Genomic DNA, 23,293 nt, shown 5'->3' with positions numbered 1-23,293 from the left:
ATATTTTATATAAAAATCTGGATTTCCATCTTCTCTGACAATATTAGGCTAGTCCATTTGTCACCATTCCCTACCTGGTTATAGAATGTTCCTCTTACTCATTTCAACACCTGTCTGGCAATATGGGCATCTGAGTTTACCCCTCTGCTCTCAAGACTTTCACTATTTCTTCCTCCTGCTGAGTAGTTGAAGGAGACAGATGCAAAGGCTCGAGCTCATGGAACTCAGACAAATGCTTGAGGCCACTCCCATGGAAACTCACCTGTTGATCAAGTGGATGGATCTATAGGAACACAGGAGTTTTGTTTCTCAAGAAACAGATGTTTCAATTAGGACTGCCAGTATTAATCTGAAACTTTTCTGAGTCCAGAAAATCTCACTGTGGATTCAGAGAAACTCAGCATAACTGGACTTAAGAACAGTATTTCTCAAAAGCTCTGTGGTAAGGAACTATTTATTTTTATTATATTTTTAACATGTTAGGGTCACTGCTTTTGCAAAATAAGCTAAAAATTGAATTACTAAAAAGCGAAAGAAAAAGAAAAAGACATACAAGCCCAGTTTTTACTGGATTCAATAAATATATGACATTTCAATAAATGTCAGGAAAAAAAAACATAGACAAATTACTATTAAAGTTTCTAAATGTTTATACTAGATCTCTATAATTGTCTCATTGAGGGCTGCTAACCAATAGTTCACCTACCACCATTAGCCCATGGACTCTACAGTCTAAATGACACTGTCCTAAGAGATTGAGCCAGGACTTTACAGGGATTTAAACCAAAGACAGAATATGTTGGCTGATGGTTACTTAAGAACCATAGAATGGCTGCACTAATCCCAAACATTAGAGAGGACTGCCCTAGGGGTGACTAGGTGGCTGAGTTGGTGAAGAATCTGCCTTTGGCTCAGGCCATGATCCCAGGATCCTAGGATTGAGCCCCACATCGGGCTCCCTGCTCAGCAGATAGTCTGCTTCTCATTTTCTGTCTGCTGCTCCCCTTACTTGTGCTCTCTCTCTGTGTCTATCAATAAATTAATAAAATTTTAAAAAAGAGAGGACTCTACCATTCAAGGACAATTTCTGTGGGTTAACTCTTAGGCTCAGTGTAAATCAAATATAAATCCTTGTAAAGAAGACTGCAATGCTGGATGGAGGCCCTCCAAGTCCAGGCCAATGTCAGTATTGTCATGAGGGAATTACTAAAAATCTGGTATACAGAGCAGAAGCAGAATTAGGGATTCACTGAGTTCAGGTACCCAGGCAACTGCAGGACATGGACGTGAAGCTCTGGAAGAAAATCAATGTAGGGGAGAGAATGTGACATCAGGGGTTGAAAAAGAAATGAAACCAGGGGAACAGTGGTTTCCTTTTATGAACTTGTGCTTCTTCCCCCTGAGTTACTTTGAAACAGTATCTGTCATGTACACTTAGTATAAAATAATTGATCGGACCTTTTGCGCTATGTAGGGCAGACAGGAAGGAAGCGGCAGTCAAGAAAAAAGCAGAAAAGGGAGAGAGAATCCTGAAGCCAGCCCAGTTTCCTGGGCTGAATACCCAAATTAGCAGGCCCTCAGTTTTTGAGTGCCTGGGACCAGGGTTTGAGAAAGGAAAGCAGAGGACTGCTTTGTTTGCAGTTTTCACCTAAGAGTATGGTTTTACATACCCTGTCATTCAGCCTGAGGTCTCCAGCCAAAAGGCACATTTAGATTTTTACATGTCTTTTATTTGGATTAACTTTTTGTTCTGCCATCTTTTAGCCTATAAACAGAATACTTTTCTCATTAATCTTTTTCCATCACTGGAATTTCTCTTTTTCAGACACAACAAAAAACTCTATCACCACCCCAAGGAGGGAAGTGGACGGAGCTGTGAGTAGTCCATGATTTGTCTTGTCTTTTTCTGTCCCAGCTTGATTTAAGAAATGACCACTGTTCTATGAATGCACAAAGGGCAACTGGACGGTTTCAGTCTCTGCAGAATCTTTCTGTTCAATGACATTTCAGCTAGTTGCTGTTGTAACCGTATGTTGTTCTATACTTTCTTGGGAGGAAAAAAAAACGTGTCTGCTGTACAACCACAGAACAGTTGTACAGCCTTTGGTCTGTCTATATTTCTAAGCTCTCCAGCACAGGACATCTGGGCTCACATATTTAGAAATGTGGTTAATACTTAACACCAAGGGAAGATATTCAACTGTAAAGCAACCAACAGCTCCTGTTTTTGCAACAATTACTAAGTACGTTGTCTTGGCTATGGGTCAAGTTTGTAATGCTCAGGGAGTAGAAAGAAAGTCTCTTCATGAAGCTGACAGGCTTGGAGTTGGAATTTGTGGAAGATGGGATGTGGAGGTCAGGGGAATTGGGGTTGCTAAAATCATTTGGGCTAGTTGGATGAAAAGCATAGACCCTGGGGAAGTGGTGTTTTGAGGACAACAGGCCTGGGTCATATTGCACAAAGGGTATTTCTAGCTCTCTTGGAAAGCCACCTTTCGTTTTGTAATCTAGGAATCACGTGGTGTGACACATGAATTCATGAGTTCACCAAAATGAGAGGCAATTCACAGAAATTTCTAAATAGCTTTGTTATCAGCCACTCAAAATATTCAGAACTGGTCTTTTTAGAATTCTGCTGAATATATCTGTAGAATTCCAGAGGCACCAACTGTAAAAGCAACTCTAGAAAACCTTCCATACCAGGTTCTGTGTCTGGCTGATACAGAACACACAGCAACTTATAAGCATAAAATAGGACCAGAAGGAATAAAATTAGGCCCTGCAGCCTCCCACCTGCCACCATATCCCTGAAAGCCATTCGTGAACGTACAGCCTGTTGCCGTAATACTCATCCCTGGGTGCAGAACCAAGGAGCAAACTGCAGCTTAGACCTGAGCTATACTTGAGGTCCAGTTATGCTGAGTTTCTCTGAATCCACAGTGAGATTTTCTGGACTCAGAAAAGTTTCAGATTAATACTGGCGGTCCTAATTGAAACATCTGTTTCTTGAGAAACAAAACTCCTGTGTTCCTATAGATCCATCCACTTGATCAACAGGTGAGTTTCCATGGGAGTGGCCTCAAGCATTTGTCTGAGTTCCATGAGCTCGAGCCTTTGCATCTGTCTCCTTCAACTACTCAGCAGGAGGAAGAAATAGTGAAAGTCTTGAGAGCAGAGGGGTAAACTCAGATGCCCATATTGCCAGACAGGTGTTGAAATGAGTAAGAGGAACATTCTATAACCAGGTAGGGAATGGTGACAAATGGACTAGCCTAATATTGTCAGAGAAGATGGAAATCCAGATTTTTATATAAAATATCCTGGTGATTAAATGCTGCCTGAAAGTATTTCAAGTACCAAACAAACCAAATAAAATATGTCCATAGGCTAACTGAGCCCACCAGTGGCCAGTGGCAACCTCTGTCCTAGAAAGAAAGTATTATCAGAAAAGAGCTTAGAATCTGAGTAAGAAAGGCAGAACCATCCATCTGAGGAATTGAGAGATGCTCAAAAGCTTGCAACCATTCTAAATGTCTCATCCTGCGGCCTCCATACGTCTGAATATTGCCCTGTTAATAGAGTGACTTCTTTGGATTAACAGGGTATCAACCATTTTCAAATACCTCTCCTTAAAACAGAAAAATCTCATATCCTTTTAAAATGGTATCTGAAATTCAAAATGAAGTAAATACTTGGTCAAAAGACAAATTAAAGAAATAAGACTAATTCTCTTTCCTCCAACCAATGATAATATAATCACCCTTTGTACCTTCCGACCTGGGGCAGGGAGAGGCAATGAGGTGAGGGAATGATGCTCCTCCTCTCCCTTCCTCACTCCTCCCTGGAACTTACCTGAGAATATGTGCTATGCTGTGAAGAGGTCAGAACCACTTAGATACACATCACAGAGGACTCACATAGGAATGTTCCTGGTACTAGTATTTACAAGAGCAGCAAATTAGAAATAATCAAATATGAATCAATGGAAGAATAGGTGACTAGGAAGTATACATAGCAACTAAAATGAAAGCACCAAAACTGGATGTATTTTTGAGATGGATAACTGAAAAACATAATTTTGAGAGGAAAGATAGATTTCAGAAAGATATAGACAATATATTGGCAATTACAGGGTTTAAAAACATGCAAAGAACCTCTACGTATTTATGGAAACAGTCCTATGAAGTAAAAGTACAAAACAGCATGGAAATTATATACACCAAATTTAACCTCTTAAACTGGGTGGTTGGGTATGCAGATGTCAATGATATTTTTCTGAGGGGTAGGCACATAGATGTTGACAATATTATACTTTATTGTGTGCCCAAAATATTTCTTTTTATAAAAAAGAGATCATGATTAAAATTCAAGGGATTTAGATTCAAGTTTTTCTGTGAGCTAACTATAGAATCTCAGGTAAGATCCACTCCCTTTCTGGGCTTCAGTTTTGTCACCTGTAAACCGAGAGGGTTGGACCAAGTGCAGAAGGGCAAACAGGCCTCCTGTCAGCTTCAGGAGGTGCTTAGGGCAGAGAGAAGGGGATGGTTTGGGAGACCAATTCTAGGCGAGGAGTGTGGTGTTTGATAAATGATGTCTGCTTCGGGTGGGGATGCGGAGAAGTCATAGATCTTGGCCATATATTTGCCAAACATGGAATAGATGCTCTTTTTAAAAAATATTTATGTGTGTATCTGTGTTTCTGTTTATCTTTTGTCACATACATGCATATTTTAACCCTTACATAATGCCAACACATTATGTTGTTTTCTTCCTGGTCCAGTCGCATTCAAAGTTATTTGTGGATTGACTCAAATGTAGAAATTGACAATGGTCAATGGTGGTGGAATATTTAAAAAATGGCTCATTTTTACTTAGCATAATGTTTTATGACTTTGTCTAGACAAATATCAATGTGTTAGATTTCAGTGTTTTTTTTTTTAAAGATTGTGCTTATTTATTCGAGAGAGAGAGAGAGAGACAGAGATGGCAACAGAGATAGCGAGTGGGGAGGAGAAGAAGCATCCCTATAAAGTTGCTCACCAGTTGTTAACACTTTATGGAGAACTCATTTCGCATTTTGGAGATGATCCCCTAGGAAGAAGAGGGAGCAGGACATGGAAATAGTGATTTGGGGAATGGGAAGAGAATAGGTCTGGGGCCCACTGTTTGGAGGGCCAAAGAACTTGGTGCCTGTTGTTGAGGGCAAGAGATACTTCAGGCTCTTTCAGGGAAACAGAACCACAGAACCACTAGGAGACTGGCAAATGTGAAATCTGTAGGCGGGCTTGCAGGCTGGAAGTTCAGGTAAGACTTAAAATTCGGAAACCTAAATCTGTAGAGTAGGACAGCAGGCTGGGAACTCAGGTGGGACCCGTGCACCACAATCTGAGGCAGAAGTCCTTCTCTGGGAAACCTCTGTTGTCACTTTTCAACCAATTGAATGAGACCCACCCACATCCTAGAAGGTCATCTGCTTTATTTAAAGTCCCCTGATGGGGAGTGTTTATCACATCTACAAAATACCTGCTTCACAGCAACATCTAGACCAACACTTAACCAAATGCCTGGGTACAACAGTCATTTAGCCAAACTGACACAGAACATTAACCGTCACAGGCATTGAGATGTGAGGGGGGCAGCCTTGGCTGGAGTAAGTGAATTTCCCGGACTCTTCTGAGCCTGAAAAAAAGTAGAAGTATGTGACTATCTATTATCTGGTCACAGAGTTGTCCAAGAGGCCCGGGTTCTGTCTAAAACCCATTCAGCCATGATCCTGCTGCCCTAGATGTGCACACAGACTCACTTTTAGGGTTTCTGCTCAGCTCATTGCCTCTTTCAGCAACAAAAGGATGTGTGACCTATCAGCGTCCTGCACTTTATGTGTTTTGAAATAACGAATAGGTGAGTAAACTAGGAGGGGAAGAACAAGGCTGTCACCAAAATACCCTGATAAAATTAAGCTGAAGGGTTTGGAAATGATTCATCTATCTTACCGTCCATTAGTCTGTGGCTCTTGTAGTTTATTCTGCGGTAAATGTAAAAGTTAACTGATTTTGACTGAATTTTTTCTCACTACTACAAGCTAAATCTTGTTTAATTTTAGTTGTTGGCCAGCTCAAAAATAAATAATTTATACACCTTTTAGAACATTTTTAAAATTACATATTTTTTTCCTGAGCAAAAATGAAGCCCAAGAAAGTATAAAGGAAATTAAAGTAATTTAGAATCCATTGCACACAGATTACCATGGCTAATACTTAATATTGCTTCAATTTCTAATATTTTTTTGTATTTAAATTTTACAAAATCAAATTACAAGGTATACACATAGCTTGATATAGTTTTTTTAAACTTAATTTTGTGTTATTAGGATTACTTATGTGATTAATGGCTTTCATATTTTATTGTATACATGGACTGGGACTTAGCTTCCTAATTCCCTGTTGCTGGACATTTCATGTGTACCTTATAGAATCATTTCATGTTTTTGTTATTTAGGTATTATCACAATTATAGCCTTATACATAAATCTTTATATTCAGCTCTGATTATTACTGTATGTAAAATCTAAGATGCAAGTTACTGGGGTAAATCTGTAGGCGTTTTTGAGACTCTCAAAATGTATTGCTGAATTGCCCTCTAACAGGTTGTACCAATTTGTACTAGCAATATATGAAAGACCTAGTTTTATTATTACACCTATCCCAGTGCTAGGTATTATTGTTTTCAAATTTTACTAATTCAGAAATTGAAAATTGTATATCTCGCTTTCTCTCCTGCTTTATTTTTTTTTTTTAAGATTTTATTTATTTATTCATGATAGTCACACAGATAGAGAGAGAGAGAGAGAGGGGCAGAGACAGGCAGAGGGAGAAGCAGGCTCCATGCACCGGGAGCCCGATGTGGGATTCGATCCCGGGTCTCCAGGATCGCGCCCCGGGCCAAAGGCAGGCGCCAAACCACTGCGCCACCCAGGGATCCCTCTCTCCTGCTTTAAAAGAGAGAGAGAGCATGTGAGCATAAGGTAGGGGGGAAGGGTGGAGGAAAAGGGAGAGAGTCTTTTTTTTTTTTTTTAAAGATTTTTATTTATTTATTAATGAGAGACATAGAGAGACAGAGTCATAGGCAGAGGGAGAAGCAGTCTCCTGGGGAGCCTGTTGCAGGACTCGATCCCAGGATCCTGGGATCATGACCTGAGCCAAAGGTAGATGCTTAACCACTGAGCCACCCAGGTGCCCCAGGAGAGAATCTTAAGCAGCTCCACACCCAGCATAGAGCCTGACATGGGGCTTGATCTCACGATCCTGCGACCACTGCCTGAGCCAAAATCAAGAGTCGAACACTCAACCAACTGAGCCACCCCGGCAATCCCATCATTATTATTTTAATTTGCACTTTAAAGTAACTAGTGAGCTAAAACATTTCATAAATTTATAGGTTTTTATCTTCTTTGGGAACTGTCTATGCATCTTTTCCATCTTTTTACTTATGCCTTCACTTAGAGTTAATAGTAACCCATTACCTGCTATATAGTCTATAAATTTCCCTGATTTGTCACTTACTATTAAGCTTTTTTTTTTCTTATCCTTAGAAAGCAGGTACTGGATATAGTAAAATTGGGTTCACAGGACCAGGTTATATGTCCTAAATGGCATATATTTATTAAAAGAAAATAAGTCAGTTAAGCATCTGCCTTCAGCTCTGGTCATGATCTCAGGGTCCTGGGATGGAGCCCCACCTTTGGCTCTGTGCTCAGCTGGGAGTCTGCTTCTGCCTCTGTCCATCTCCCCTACTCATTCTTTCTCTCTCTCTCTCTCAAATAAATGAATAAAATCTTGTTAAAAAAAGCAGAGTATATTAATTGTAACATTTATGCTAGGTAATAGATCACAGCAAGTAGGATCTGCTGTTTCTAGAGGACTGAGTTATACATTTCTAGAAAGCAAGTGCAGTATCTTCTTCCTTTCAAAGCCCACGACATCCTAGGATGAGTTATACTTTCAGTAGGTACCTATGAAATGGTGGTTGACCAAAGTTAACATTCTACTTACTGTCCATTGGTAAGTGTCAGCTCAAGAGAAGGGAGGGTGCAAATCACCTCCTGTTTTTGTAAACAAACTTTTATTGACATATAGTCATGCTTATAGTTTCCTTATTGTCCCCCAAACTTTCATATGGCCCCCCTCTGCCTCTGATGGCAGAGCTGAGTGACTATGGTAGAGACCACATAGCCCATCAAGTCTAAAGATTTTATAGTCTGGCCCTCCAGAAAATGTGCACTGGCCCCCAACCCAGAAGTTGTCTGTGTCTGTGTGCCTTCTCACACTGATTGTACTTGGTCTTTTTCTCAGTGCTCTGATGCTACTCCCAGCTCCCATCTCAGCTCCAGAAAGACTGAAGACAGAGCCTCATAGGGGTCCAGGCAGCTCAGGGCGCTCAGGGCACTCACTCTCCCACACCCGTGCTCTGCCATCCCAGCTCTGCCTCACCCCCAAACCACCTACATGGGGACAGTGTCAAGTCCCAGGCTGTGCAAGCATCATCCTGACCCTCCTGTTCTTAGTCACACATTTACCTTAATAGACAGTCTTGGGACTTGCCCTGAGCATGTCCATCTGCCAAGACTTCTACTCAGATAAATAGTCTCCCTTCCCACTGAGGAAGGGAAGAGCTTTGGTTTTGCTTCATTGACCAGAGATCTGAAGCGAGACCCAGCTAATGTGGGAGGGCCCTGCCGGACTCAGAAGTGTGGTGACTGCTGTGCAGGGCTGGGTTTTCCACCCCATGGCTCTGCCTCAAACTTTCTAGGCCACTCTGGGAGAAGTGTTGCCTGTTCTTATTCTTGCAGAAATCCAGACTTCTCGATCTCCCCAGGTGGACCTTCAAGGCCTTTACTTTAATATCTAAAATCAACAGACTCAGGTCAAACTAAATGCAGCCAAAGAAACACCTCATTGCCATCCTTCTCCAAGTTCACATAGTTCCTGGTTCTGCTTTTGCATATGTGATAGGATCGCACATCTCTATAATTAACTTGTGGTTGGGTGTGGTCACGCGATTTGGCCAACTAAATATAAGCATGAGTGATGTGTGTTACTTCTGGGTAGAAGATATAAGGGCTAACTTGGGCTTTGCTGTATTTTCTTTTTCCATCTGGCATGGTAACCAGCAACATCTGAGGTAGTGAATGCTACCTCAGCTTGGGTCTCTGAGGAACTACAAGTAATAGAGCCCCTTGCTGATCCTCAGTGGATATGGAATATGAGCAAGAATAAACCTTGGGGGTTTGGGGGTTGTTTGTTACTGCAGCATAACCAAGTCTCATCCTGACTGATACAACAGAGAAAAACTGGAACCTCTACTCATACAGCATATACCACCATTTACAATTCTGTTTCTGAGGCATGATAATATGGGGAAATGCTTTCTATAGAACAAAAAGAAAAGAAAGGTAGGATGTAAAAATATACTTACCATTATCATTAATGCTCTATTTTAAAAAATATTTTAAATAGATCACCAACCACTTTCTCACAAAGAAGTGAAGTAAAAATATTGGAATGCCTATAATCATCATCTTTACATGCTGGAAGCATGTACATACAGAAAGCATGTATGCTTTCTGAATTTTCTTTGTACGTGAATACATTTTTAAATGTCTCAGTGTATCATTTTTTTAAGTACCCAGGGGTTCTTGTTAGATGAAGAATGATCTCTCTATCCTTATCTCTCATTCTACATATCCCCTCTTTCATATCCCAGTATATCAAATGCATAATAGGGAACTCTCCATTAGATCCTCATCAACTATAGAGAGCCCTCTTTCAAGGACACATGCCAATGTCTTGGTTGTCTTTTAGGAGTTCCGAACCCGGGCAGCCCCGGTGGCCGAGAGGTTTAGTGCCGCCTTCAGCCGGTGGTGTGATCCTGGAGACCCAGGATTGAGTCCTGCGTCGGCCTCCCTGCATGGAGCCTGCTTCTCCCTCTGCCTGTGTCTCTGCCTCTCTCTCTGTGTCTGTCATGAATAAATAAATAAAATCTTTGAAAAAAAAAAAAGGAGTTCCTAACCCAGTGAACCTAGAAGGAGTGGCTACATACATCCTTCCTGCAAGGATGTAAGAGATCAGGTCTGGGCCCATGGCTTTTTGCTCTCATGTAGCCAAACTGTCAACCAGTAGATTTCAAGAGTAGATTTTTGATACCGTATATATAGATCATGATTCCTTTAAAAAAGAGTTATCCTAGTCATCATGACATGGTTTGTTAGCAGTTACAAACCATGTAACCTGACTTCCTCATTTTACAGATGGCAAGATTTGGCGTAGGGGATGTTAAGTGACTTTCTTGAATGAAATAACAACAGAGAAATAAAGGTCTTATGATTCCCAGTATAGTACTACTCATTCTCTCATTCACTCTGCATTACATACTGTCTGCTATTTGCATAACTTTGTGTCAGGTCAGCTGTGTGGGAATTGTAAGGATGAACAAAGCACAGCATTAGTACTCCAAGATTCTTACAATCAAGTACTGGAGACAAGGTATTCAAAAAACTATTCTCATTGGCATAAGTTGGGCTAAAATTAAAAGCCAGATTTCTGTATACCCTCTATTGATCAAATGTCTGTGGTTTTGTTTTGTTTTCTTGCATAAATCTCTTGTCTTCCCCCTAAGAACTTCCACCTGAGAACTGACCACAACTTCCACAGGCCAGCATGGCACAGGTGCCTCCGTTCCCCTTTTCCCCTCAGTGGTTTCCGATCTTCTCTTCCTTTTCCCATGATAACATTTTCATAAAGGAAATATTAGAATACCTGTATATCATAAGGGGGTGATCTTCAGTCTTCCAGTGTGTCTCCTTTACTCTCACTACTACATCCACACCTCTGACATGAATGCATGAGTTCTTTTTCTCCACCAGGAAATTCTCTGTGACACCGGCTTGGTGTTCTATGATTTAACTCAATTCTGACAGTACCTACCTGGAGATAGCATGAGATCCCACCCGTTAAGAGCTTGATCCCACAAGACTGCCCTCCCCACCCTTCACACCCTACTGCAGATGCCAGGGGCAAGTTCCAGTTGTCACCTGTGCTTTTGACCAATTAGCTGTAAATCTGAGGTTCCCAACGTCCCCTCCTTAGGTTCAACGAATTTGCAAGAGTGGTTCATAGAGCTCAGGAAAACAGTTTACTTACTTTTTACCAATTCATTATAAAAGGTTATGATACAGATGAACATCCAGATGGAAGAAATGCATAGGGCAAGATATGTGGGGGTTTCCATGCTCTATGCGTTTGCCACTCTCCTAGCACCAATATGTGCTCACCAACGCAAAAGCTCTTGGAAGCCCTACCTTAGGGATTTTTATGGAGGCTTTATTCCATAAGTATAACCAATCATTAACTCCATCTTTAGCCCTTCTCCCCTCTCTGGAGAATGGGGTTTGGGAGTAGGAGATGGAGCTGAAAATTCCAAGCTTCTAATCATAGCTTGGTCTTTCTGGTGACCAGTCCCATTCCACTCTCCCACCTCCTTCCCCATCCAGGAGCTCACCAAGAGTAACCTCTTCACAACAAAAGACAGTGCTATCATCCAGGAAATTTCAAGGGATTTGGGAACTCTGTCAGGAAGTGAAGTCAAAAGCCAAAGGTTAGAACAAAAGAGGCTCCTAGAGCTCTTATCTCTTAGGAAATTACAAAGATTGTAGGAATTCTGTGCCAGGAACCCAGGCCAGAGACCAGTACATAGATTTTCTATTATCTCACAAAAGCAGATTAAAATGGTGGTGAAACTGGAAGGGGGGCTATAAACCCTACCATAGATCCCTGCAAAAGCCTCTAAAGTACATGTGTACTTCTTGGAACATATTCAGAAAATCATGTAGCTCTCAAACTATCACTTTATTCCAAAACCCACCTTATTTACGTATCCTCAGAATCCCCAGAAACACCAGCCCCATGTCCCACTTCCTTCCATGCAGAGAACAGCTATTCCAGGGAGAGAGGGGGTGTTGGAGGAGGAGACACTGACAGCCTCATTCACCTAGGGTCATGGTTTTTAAATGTGTGAGAAGTCAGTGTATTTTTTATAGTTTTCTATGGCTTTATAAGAAGCACAAATACTACATAAGAGTTCAGAGATGGGGAAAAATATCATTTTAGGGTGGAGATAGTCAGAGAAGAGGGAAATTTTCATGGAAGAGGTGCCTGGAGGTGACCAAGCAAGAATGGAAGCTACAGACTATTCTAGATGGGGGGGCCAGGGGGAAAGGCAGAGGTAGGGAGACATGAACATCCGTGGAAAAAGCCATGGGCCCCTAGCCTGGAAAAAGCCAAGTGTGAGATAAGAGGAAAGACTGTCAGGGGCCATCCTGGGAACCAGGAGTTCCAGACAAAGGAAGTGAGATTTCACTCATCAGGCATGGGTGCCTTGGTCAGGTCTCAGCAGGAAGTGGAGGGCACACTTACAGATTTTATTAGTTACAAAGACAAGAGCAAAGAATGGAGGAGACCAATGGGGGAAGTTGAGCACCCTGGAGCTGGCAAGAGCAGGGAAGAGTTGACCATCCCTAGGCCTGAAGGGGACGGGGGAAGAAGTTACCAGAACACTGGTAAGTAACAGCAGTAGGAGAGGGCTCCTCCACAAGGATAAAATCAGTTGGCAACCTGCCTGGGGAGTTGCTGAAGCATGCACACCCCACCCTCACTATGCTGCCCATGACAATTTTCTTTATCCTTTGGCCTGGGAGGAAAGCATGCAGTGGGAGCCAGGGGGAAGACAGCCTGGTGAGTAGTCCAATGTCATCCTCCTGTGACCTGTGCAGAGTAGAGCAGGGAGGAGAACAAGTCTGCAGGAAAGAACAGAAATATCTAGTGCAATGGGGATCTATCAAAGGTTTTGAATAGCCCCATGAACTGAGCTGACTACAGGCCAGAGGATGGAGAGAAAAAACCTCTTGCAATGAGTCTGGAGACCTGGACCCAGGGCTGTGGTAGAGAAGCACAGACAAAGCTTCTGAACTATGCTGCATCGGATACATGAGCTTTCCCGCCCCCAACCCTCCACCCCCTTCAGCGGTTTGTCACTCCAGTCTCATTTTTGAGAGCTCATATCCTTTCTGATCAGAAAACTGATTTTCCCTATTTGTGGACTTCTCTCCCCAGATTTGAACCTGTGGTTTCAGGAGCTGGGGTGAGACCTGATGGGACATCCTCAAGAAGCTTCTGGACTCTGAACAAGAATCTGTGGCCTGCAGAGCTGCTTGTTTGTACTTTTCCAATGTGTAGATCCAGTGTTCACCTGGAGACTGCAAAAAGATGAGGCAGCTCCTGGCCTCCTGTGCTCAGAGGAAGCCAGGCAGCCTGCCGCTCACAGATCCAGGCTCTCCCCTCTGCAGACTGTGACGCTAAGCAAGCACTACGGCACTTTAGAAAATGATCACGCTGGATGCTAGATGCCAATGAGTGTTCTGAGGCTCCTTCTTGCTGCCAGACTGAGCACAAAGGGAATTTTGCCCCTCACACTTCCAAAGTGATTTCCAGAAGCAAAGATGATTTCCAGTTACAGAAATGGACCAATTTCCAGTAGATTATTTTTATCTACAGTTTTGTCTGGATACCAGAAAAGCTTATTGAGGCCATGAACTCGCAGAGCTTTAAACAAAGTCAAGGCATAATTGACATGTCATATGGCTTAGTGGAATCTTGAAAGCCTCTGAGTTGTTTGAATTAACAGAAAGCATTTAATTACGTAGTGCACGACTACAAATTGTAGAGAAAGGCCGTTGAGTATTTTTGTGAGATCTAAATCACAAAGCATTTGTTTTAACCTGTAATGACACCATATTGAATGATTTTTTAAAAAACTATATCTTCCTTTTTTAAAAAATGCTGTTGTTTTGATTTTTTTTTTTTTTAACCTCAGAAACCAATGGCATCCATTTAAAAAAATCTGGCACACTAATATGCTGTACCTGCCAAGATTTCAGATGGGTACCCATAATGGTCAAAGCTTCTTTCCTGGCCTTCTCTATAGCTTTAAACTTCACCTTTCAGTAGTTCGGTTCCAAGTCTGGACACAGTGACACTCACTAGGCAAGGCCTTTGATGTTTGGTGATGTAGAAATGCTGTGGAATCCCCTTATGTGTGTGTCAAGGGGGAAGGTCAATTTTACTGCTTGCAGCAACAACCGGTTAGTCATGTTAAGTTTGTTCTGTGCTGCAACCATAACCTATAAACTCCCAAATGTATACCTTGTCAAGCCCAGTAGAGTCCTAGGTTAGTGGGTTATCTTTCTCAGTTTTGAACCATGAGGATTGGAGCAGGTTATATCTTCCCTTTAGTCTGTGAGAACTCCGGAGGGCAAGAAGGGAGCAGGGTTTTGTCAGTGCTACAGTGTGTTGGGTGGGTAGATGCTTCATGCATGGTTGGCTCCGAGACTCATCAAAATATGGAGGAGAATAGCTACATGTAATATTCTTACTTTTTACGACCTTTATATGATTGGCTAAAAGGTATATAATGGCACTCCTTAAAAACACAAAAGCTGGATGAGTTCTGTGTCTTTAAAAAAAAAAAGTACCTTTTACAAAGGAAGCAAAAATAGCATTTGGGAGAGTTTGAGGAATTGAGAAAAGCCAAACAAACAAAAATTACCTATGATTTCATCATCTTGACACAAATATTTTCATTTTTGCTATTGGCATTTGGTCCTTGTCCTGACATAGACACGATTTTAGCCATAGTTGTGATTTTCTGTCCTTTTTTAAATTTGTCATCATACCAGGGGCTCCCAGCTGTGTGGCTGACTGGTCCTCCTAATTATCATTTTTTAATGGACGCATGAGTCATAGATCATAACGAGAGGGGTTTGGGCCCAAGCTCTCTTCATCCCCTGAACGCCCATTTTTTGACTAGTGGACTACAGTGACCTTTAGGGTTTAAAGAGTAGTATCATTTCAGAGTAGTGTTTAGGAATCCCTGAAAAGCCTGGGTATTTCCATTTCCCCCAATGCACAGATACCTTCATAGATGACTTCAAGTCCCTTTGGGGATGGCTTTGAGGAAGATCTGCCATATTTGTGGCATTGTTGCAGGGTCCTCTCTGAGAATTAGGGAAGAAGCTATGATGCTCAGGTGTGAAAAAGTCAAGTCAGATTTCTATTCTATAGATCAAGTAATGCTTTGGTAGGCTGGCTGTCTATTTCATTCTTAGGGCCAACCACTACTAAAGATTTCCTAAAAGTAAAGAATTCTGATACCTATTCTGGATCTTACCCTCTCTACTGAATTCACGAAGCCCATCTCGGGGACAGACTTTCCTCCTATCATCCTTGGCCTGTAGAAAGCAGCTACCTGGAAGTGTTCAAGGTGGCTGGGGCTCCCTCACTAATGCATTTCTCAATGCTCTCATGAAGGGAATGTTCCTTGGGTCTTTCAAGGTGAAGAAATATGCACAGTTCATACATGATGAATTACTTCATTATTTCTAACCCCTAAAGCCTTCAGGAGCCTTCCTGTTTATTATTCCATAGAAATCCTATCAACTCGGGCAGCCCTGGTGGCTCAGCGGTTTAGCGCCGCCTTCAGCCCAGGGCCTGATCCTGGAGACCCAGGATCGAGTCCCACATTGGGCTCCCTGCATGGAGCCTGCTTCTCCCTCTGCCTGTGTGTGTGTGTGTGTGTGTGTGTGTGTGTGTGTGTGTGTGTGTGTGTCTCATGAATAAATAAATAAAATCTTAAAAAAAAAAGAAATCCTATCAACTCAACCTCACCGTTGAGCATAGGTTTCAGCCAAACAACTAAGTAAACAGACCACTCCCAGCTGCTCAAGCTGATACATTTGTTTCAGCTTGCTTTTGCTGTATAACAACACTTAAAGCTTTCACAGCTTAGGTTTATCATGTATGCTTTTATGATTTTGTATGTCAGCAATTTAGGCTGGGTTTAGCTGGAGCAACTCATTTCTGTTTTATATGGCACCAGCTGGGCTCACTCATGCATTTGCAGGCAGTTGACAGATTGTTTGGAGATTGCTGGTCTTAGGTGGCCTCAGTCAACATTCTTGGAGTTGGTGCTGTTAGCTGCACCATGTATCTTCAGCAGGTCTATCTGCTTTTTTTGGTCTGGAAGCTGGTCCAAAAACAGCAAAAGAGGGCAAACCCCGAGGTACAAGTGGTTTTGGGGTTTCTGTTTGCATCACATTTGCTAATTATTTGTTGGCCAAAGCAAGTCAGGTAGCTAGGCCAAAGTCAATGTGGGAGGGACTTACACAAGGGCCTGCTCTACAGAATGGCATTATTCCCTGGGGGCTGTTGCTGTAGCCATCTACTGTAGCATTAAGTCCAAAAACCTACGGAAAGTGTATTATATCAGGGTTACCTAAATTTGGCCCCAACACAATGTTGTCTTCTGTTTTGGCCTGATACCCTTAGAATCCATCTTGATATTTATTAGTTAGGTTTCTTCTAGGATCAATTTAACAAAATCTTGTGATTTGGGGGGGTAAATCCTTTTCCTCCAGAGCAAGACTATGCCCTTCTCCCCCACAGGAATATGCTGGGATCTGACTCTAGATAAAAGCCCAAGGGCCATGAGAGCTGAGAGCAGTGGGGCTTAAAAAGAATAGGGATCCCCATGCAAGGCACCTGCCTCATCTGTGCTCAGCACAGGTCTTTAAGCAAAAGAAGGCTGATATCATCAAATAGGAAATGAGAGGCTTCTTCCAAGGGAAGTTCAAGGATTTTGAGGGGTCAGGGGAGGTCAAGATTTTCAGCTTCATCCAAGTCTGCCCAAATGTTCCTGTTCCCAGTGTTGGAGTCCTATTCCTTCCAAATTCCTGCCCCAACTGTCACACGTGAGACTTGGCCAGTCTGTGAATGTTTGACTGGAGTTTAATTTGTAAAATATGTCTGTCCTGTAACTTAGAAGGAATAAGAAATACTTTCAGGGAAGGCTTAGGAGTCCTCTGATGCTCTGAAGACAATTTGAGCCGCATGCTCTGTGCTTGTTATTTCCCTCCCACCAGCACCCTGGCACAAGTCAGAAGCAGCCACCTCAGCCTACATTCCTTGTGACCATCTTTTGCAGTTCGGGAACCTCCACACCTCTGCATCCTGCTGCCACTCAGACCTAGGAGGAATAGATCCTAATGCAATGCATCACAATGCCATTGCATGCTATAGATTACCAGTTCCCATTTCCACTGGCAAAGAGTTCGGCTCTGAGTTCGAAGAAAATCAGCCCCAGAATTCTATTTTGAAGAGTCTGTGCCCTAGGACTCCTCCCAGTGTCCAGTGAGGAAAGTGGAGTGGATTTAATATTAGGAGTTGGTTATAAAGATATTAGAAAGCAGAAAGAGCAAAAAGTAGATACCAAAGAGATACCTTAGAGTTCTTAGAACTGCAGACTGCAGCTAGCTTCCTGCTGTGGATTGATTGCTGATGTGAGAAATGCAGAAACAAAACAGGAAGGAATGATCTGCCTCCCACATTCCTGTCTCTCCAGGCTTCCCATCTATTGAACTTTACAGGAAGCCAGCCAGCAAGGAAAGCTGGTAAATGCAGTCCACAGAATTCCAGCCCTAGACCAACAGAACAGAATAGAAGAAGAAAATAGGCTTGGAACTGAGAACAGGAGGCAAGTGACCAACCAATTCCTGCATCAAAACTCATCTGGGTAAATGGAGATCTATTCTGTGGGAGAGGAAAGTACAGAGACCATGGATTCCAGTTAGATTGTAGCACAAGGAACTTTCTTAAACTTTGTGGCATTTGACCATATTACAAGGGCCTAATATATATCTAATATATATTTATTGATTAATTGGGCAAGAAGACAGCAATTTGGAACTGCTTTGACCAGGAGCATAGGACAAAATAAATTTTATATGCATTATTTTTAGAAGAAATGGTATCACTTGCATCATTTGGTTGCAATTGAAAAAAAAAAACCTGATGCAAATAGGCTTTATATTAAAAAACAAACAAACAAAATGCAATGGCTTATGTAACTGAACAGTGAAAGCTGTGGGTGGATATGGGGGTCTAAGCAATGACCTCAGAATCCAGGCTCTCTACCATTTGTTTAAGTCTTTGTACTCATCTGGAAATCTGAAATAATCCAAAAAGATCTAGAAAGCTAAAGACATGGAGACATTCGTTGCAAATATAAATATGTGATTTTCTCAAAAAGGCCTTGCCATGGGACACCTGGGTGGCTCAGCAGTTGAACGTCTGCCTTTGGCTCGGGTCATGATCCCAGGGTCCTGGGATCAAGTCCTGCTTCAGGCTCCCTGCAGGGAACCTGCTTCTCCTTCTGCCTTTGTCTCTGCCTCACTCTCTGTGCCTCTCCTGAATAAATAAATAAAATCTTAAAAAAGAAAAAAAAAAAAAAAGCTTTGCCGTAACACTGAATGAAAAAGCATGGTAAAAACTCTAAACTCAGTTATTCAAGTTAAAAAAAATGAACTAAAAAAATATGCTTGGATATGTAGCAAGAACCATGTCAAGGTTTATACTCATACTCAAAAATAACATTTCAAGGATTTTCTAAAGGAAATCCAAAGACTGAAGCAAAATGTGCCTGATTTGAAAAAAAATGTACTAATTACAGTCTTATCAGGATGGCTCCAAACTGGAAATAACCTGTCAAACAAAATGGAAGTGAGTTAGTCATAGTAATTTGTATTTGTATTGCTGACTGTTATCTAGTCATAAAATGACAGTTAAAAAGATTATATAGAGATATAAAATCTCTATATACATGAAATCATTGTTACGATATAATTTTAAGTGAAAAAAATAATTACCCTGAGCCCATCACTGTCACTCAATTTATGTACGTGATCTCTTTTCATGCTCACACAATCTGATGGGTAGGAAGGGTGCTACCCTCATTGTTCAGATGAGAAAGTTCAGGTAAAGTTCCTTAGTAATTTTCCCAGTTTACACAGTTAGTAGAGTGAGGATTCAATCCTAAGCTCACTAACACAAAAGCCATTTCTCCTCATCAAATATGCTGTAAAAGCCCTAGACACTTAAGTATAAGTGGCAAAAAATAGAGAGAGAGAGAGAGAGAGAGAGAATTAGCCCGGAACAACGATGTGGTCAACTTATAATAACAGTTTTCTTTCTGTTACAATGTCAAATCCAAATAAATAAATAAATAAGAAAAAAGTGAGAATGGAACAAAAAGCTAGGAAGAAGCAACTAAAATATTAATAGATTTGTTAAAGTGGTGGAGTTGTGTGTAACCTCCTCCCTTTTCTCTATTTTACAAAATTTTCTGGTAATGTACAGCTCTTTTGTAAAGTATTATTTTAAGTGTTTACATTGGTAGCACATGCACTAAAATGGGAAGATAGAATATTAGTATGGCCCTGGATGACACACAATTCTGTAAGCATTTCATATATATTTATGCTATATATATATATATATATATAAATATATATAACAGTGAGTACTATATATGTATACCAAAAATGATATGATATGATATGGAAACCAGAGCTCTTTAAGCTTATTGATCATTGAAACACTGTGATACTCAGAAACAGCAATGGTATTTCTGGCAGTGTGTTATTAGGAATATGAATATCTGTCATTTCTTTCAGAAATTTTGAGGATACTGTGATTTCACTTATAGGTGGAATCTGAACAAAACAAGTGAATAAACAGAACAAAAGAGAAAGAGGCTCATAGATACAGAGAACTTGTGGTTGCCAGAGGGAAGGGCTGGGGAGATGGGCAAAATAGGTGAAGGGGAGGAGGAGGTATAAACTTCCTGTTATAAAATAAATAACTCATACCATAGGGAATATTGTCAATAATGTTGTAATAATTCTATATGGTGGCCGATGGTAACTAGGCTTATTGTGGGGATCATTTCATAATGTATGTATGTATATGTCCAATCAGTATGTTGTACACCTGAAACTGATAAATACTCTATACCAGCTATACTTAAGTTGAAATAACTGGGGGGATTACTTCCACAAAGTCCTATGGTTAGCATGTTTGGGAAAGAAAATCTAAAAGCACATATTCCTTCCTTTTTATTTTCCTCCTCTCCTTTGTTGTCTCAACTATGAAATTAGAATGGTAATAACAGTATCCATCTCTGTCAATGTGGTAAGATTCTGGTCAATTTTTATTTTCTTTATATTATTCCTGTGTTCGAAAGGTTTTTAAAAACACATTTGACATTTTTTTAACAGATTTTATTTATTCATGAGAGACACAGAGAGAGAGGAAGAGACATAGACAGAGGGAGAAACAGACTCCCTGAGAGGAGCCCAATGCAAGACTCGAGCCCAGGACCCCAGGATTGCTCTCTGAGCCGAAGGCAGACGCTCAGCCACTGAGCCACCCAGGGAGGTCCCACACATTTTACATTTTTAATCTGAAAAAAAAAAATACACTCAATGTTTAAAATGAAGTGATTTAATTTAAATTAAAAAGATTTTTAAAAAATATTTTGAAAGTTTAGAGTTTCAGTGTCTGTCTTAAAAGTCAAAAGGTCACACAAGTGCCAAATATAACAGTATATTGGGCAAAAAATGCTAGACGCACAGCCCATGTTTTTTCCCTCATGGGGGCAAACTTTCCCCCATGTTTTTAAGAGACTCTAAAAAGAAAATAAAAGCAAAGTTTACTACGTGAAAGTGTGAAGAGGCGCTAGGGTTGCTGGCATCTTGCCTGCTTAATCAGGTGCAGCATCAGCCTTTGCACACAGTGCATGACCCAGCTGTGACAGTGCGTGTGACACACATGTGATAGATAAGCTGCTCCCGTCTGCTCCATGAGGTGCCCTGGGGAGTTGGCCTCAGAAACCACCCTCCCAAGGGCAGGCCATTCATGTGTGGGGAATGAGAGGGGCCTTTCCAGAATACGCACATTTTTTTAGTTCTTGTCTGAAAATGAAGAGAAGGAAAGAACAGTGAGTGCTAGGTGCTGGAATGTGACATTTGGAAGCTGTTCGGGGAAATGCCAATCTGACAGAGTCTCCAGCCGGATCCCCCTGAAGGGCAAAATGAAAAGTTCAAGACTGGGTTTGGCCAAGACTCTGCTTTTCTGAGCATTCATAGATGAGATGGGGTGCTCATTGGACTCCCCCAAAACACCCTCTCCTCTCAGGACCATCTGGGGGAAGGGCAGCTGGTCCAGTCTCAGGAACCCATCAGATTCTGTGCTGGGTCTTGGGACCCCCAGCCAGCACCGTGTGAGATGGGAGGGGCACAAAGTCCTATTGGATATCCTGCACCTGAAGGGATTGTCAGGGAGCTGGAGACATCAACACAGCAGAAGCTGTATAGGGGCAGCCCTGGTGGCGCAGCGGTTTAGCGCCGCCTGCAGCCCAGGGTGTAATCCTGGAGGCCCGGGATCTAGTCCCACCCACATCAGGCTCCCTGCATGGAGCCTGCTTCTCCCTCTGCCTGTGTTTTTGCCTCTCTCTCTCTCTCTTTGTGTCTCTAAGAACAAATAAATAAATAAATCTTAAAAAAAAAAAAAAAAGCTGTATAAAAAGCAAGGCCACAGGGCAGCCCCGGTGGCGCAGTGGTTTGGTGCCGCCTGTAGCCTGGGGTGTGATCCTGGAGACCCAGGATCAAGTCCCATGTGGGGAGCCTGCTTCTCCCTCTGCCTGTGTCTCTGTCTCTCTCTCTGTTTCTATGAATAAATAAATAAAATCTTTTTTTTTTTTTAAAGCAAGGCCACAAAGAATTGTCTGATGAGAGGAAACAGACCATAAGATTCAAAGGAATTTGGGTGGGTGAGGGCTCCCCGTGGGAGGGAGAGGCACCCCAGAAAAGGGAGAAATGTGCTGGGCCTGGAAGATTTTCAGTGATGGGTAGGGAGTAGAGCAGTAACGTGGCAGGGCTGATACTCAGAAACTTCGCCAGCCTGCCCAGCAGTGGTGCTGCTCCAAAGGCTGGAGAAGCATCCTGGAAGCTGGTTGTTAAGTGGTGGCCAGGGGGATATCTGCAGATCCTAGAGAAGCAGCAAGTCTCAGAAGATGGCCAGGATGGTGGGGAGGAGGTCACTCAGGGTGCTTGTGACAGTGACTATTTTCTACCTAGAAAGTTCTATCCACTACAAACCATACTAGTATCTGCTGAAAACCAGCCCTGAACGAGGGCAAAAAGTATGAGAACATGTAGAACTTGCTTTTGTATATGGCATTTCATTTAATCTGCCTATCCGTTGGCCCATCTGCCTGTCTGTCTGACTAGTCATCTGTCTGTCTATTCCCTTGTCTGTGTATTTATCTGTCTGTCTGTCCACAAGAGACCAACAAGATAGGCAAAGGTGCAGACGTGGGTCTGAAGGCAGATTCCTTTTATCTTTCGTTCAGTCATTGGGTCATTCCTGTCACAAACACAGTGCCCCTAGGTGTTAGCACCTAGGCTCTCAGTTGAGGAGTCTGTCCAGAGCTGAGATCGTCACGTGGGAATTGGGCCTCATGCAACAAGCCCTGATGTGCAGACAGGTCGGAAACTACAAATGGCAAAGGAAGCAAACAAGTGAATCATAATCTGAGTATGGATCCGAGTCAGGCGTCAGAGGAGGCTGGTCTGACAGGGAGGCAAGGACAAATCAGAAATCCAGTCCTAGTGTTTTGTCGGGAATGGATGGCTCTCTGGTATTGCAAACAGTTTTGAGAAGTAAACAGAGCCTGAACCAATGGCACTCCAGAGTAGTAACATCATCACCATTTTGATTTCTGGGACACGTTAAAATCTGCAAAGCATTTTCTTTCTTTCTTTAAGATTTTATGTATTTATTCATGAGAGACACACACACACAGAGAGAAAGAGAGACAGAGACACAAGGCAGAGGGAGAAGCAGGCTCCATGCAGGGAGCTTGACGTGGGACTTGATCCCGGGTCTCCAGGATCACCCACTGGGCTGAAGGCAGCCCTAAACCGCAGAGCCACCCAGGCTGCCCTGCAAAGCATTTTCAAATATCTAGTTGAGCCTTGCTGCCCATCGGTAAAGCAAACAGTGCAAATATTCTCATCTTACCAATAAGGCCAGTCAGGTTTAGAGAAGTCAAGTAACATGCCCAACGTACCCAATTCTTTTTAAGTAGAGTTATCAGTTGGGTAATTCAAGGAAATGCCATAAACAAAGAATATCTTCATTTTTATCACAGCACATACAAAGAGTTGCACTTTATGCATGTACCTAGGCTAATATGGTTGAAAGAAGAGGTCAGACTAACCAACCAGCTATTAAAAAAAATTGGGTTTTTTTTCTGTTTACCTCTGTCCTCTCAGTGACCTGCATAA

At 42.0% G+C, this 23,293-nt stretch overlaps 1 protein-coding gene across 3 annotated transcripts in view; it reads left to right on the top strand.

Moving 5' to 3' along the window:
* Positions 1-15,756, top strand: part of PDCD1LG2 (programmed cell death 1 ligand 2) — a 59,346-nt gene extending 43,590 nt beyond the window's left edge. For 2 of the 3 annotated variants that reach the window (XM_026001627.2, XM_072761469.1), the window contains exons 6-7: positions 1,826-1,875; positions 13,167-15,756. In XM_026001627.2, coding sequence (XP_025857412.2) covers positions 1,826-1,875; positions 13,167-13,172 — 56 coding nt within the window. In that variant the 3' untranslated portion in view covers positions 13,173-15,756. The remainder of the gene's footprint in view (positions 1-1,825; positions 1,876-13,166) is intronic. The other variant, XM_072761465.1, reaches the window with a different exon arrangement.
* Positions 15,757-23,293: the final 7,537 nt, after the last annotated feature.

Source organism: Vulpes vulpes, chromosome 1 (assembly GCF_048418805.1).
Source record: "Vulpes vulpes isolate BD-2025 chromosome 1, VulVul3, whole genome shotgun sequence".
NCBI lineage: Eukaryota > Metazoa > Chordata > Mammalia > Carnivora > Canidae > Vulpes > Vulpes vulpes.
The sequence above is the reverse complement of the archived record's forward strand: the minus strand, read 5'-3'. Positions and strand labels throughout refer to the sequence as shown.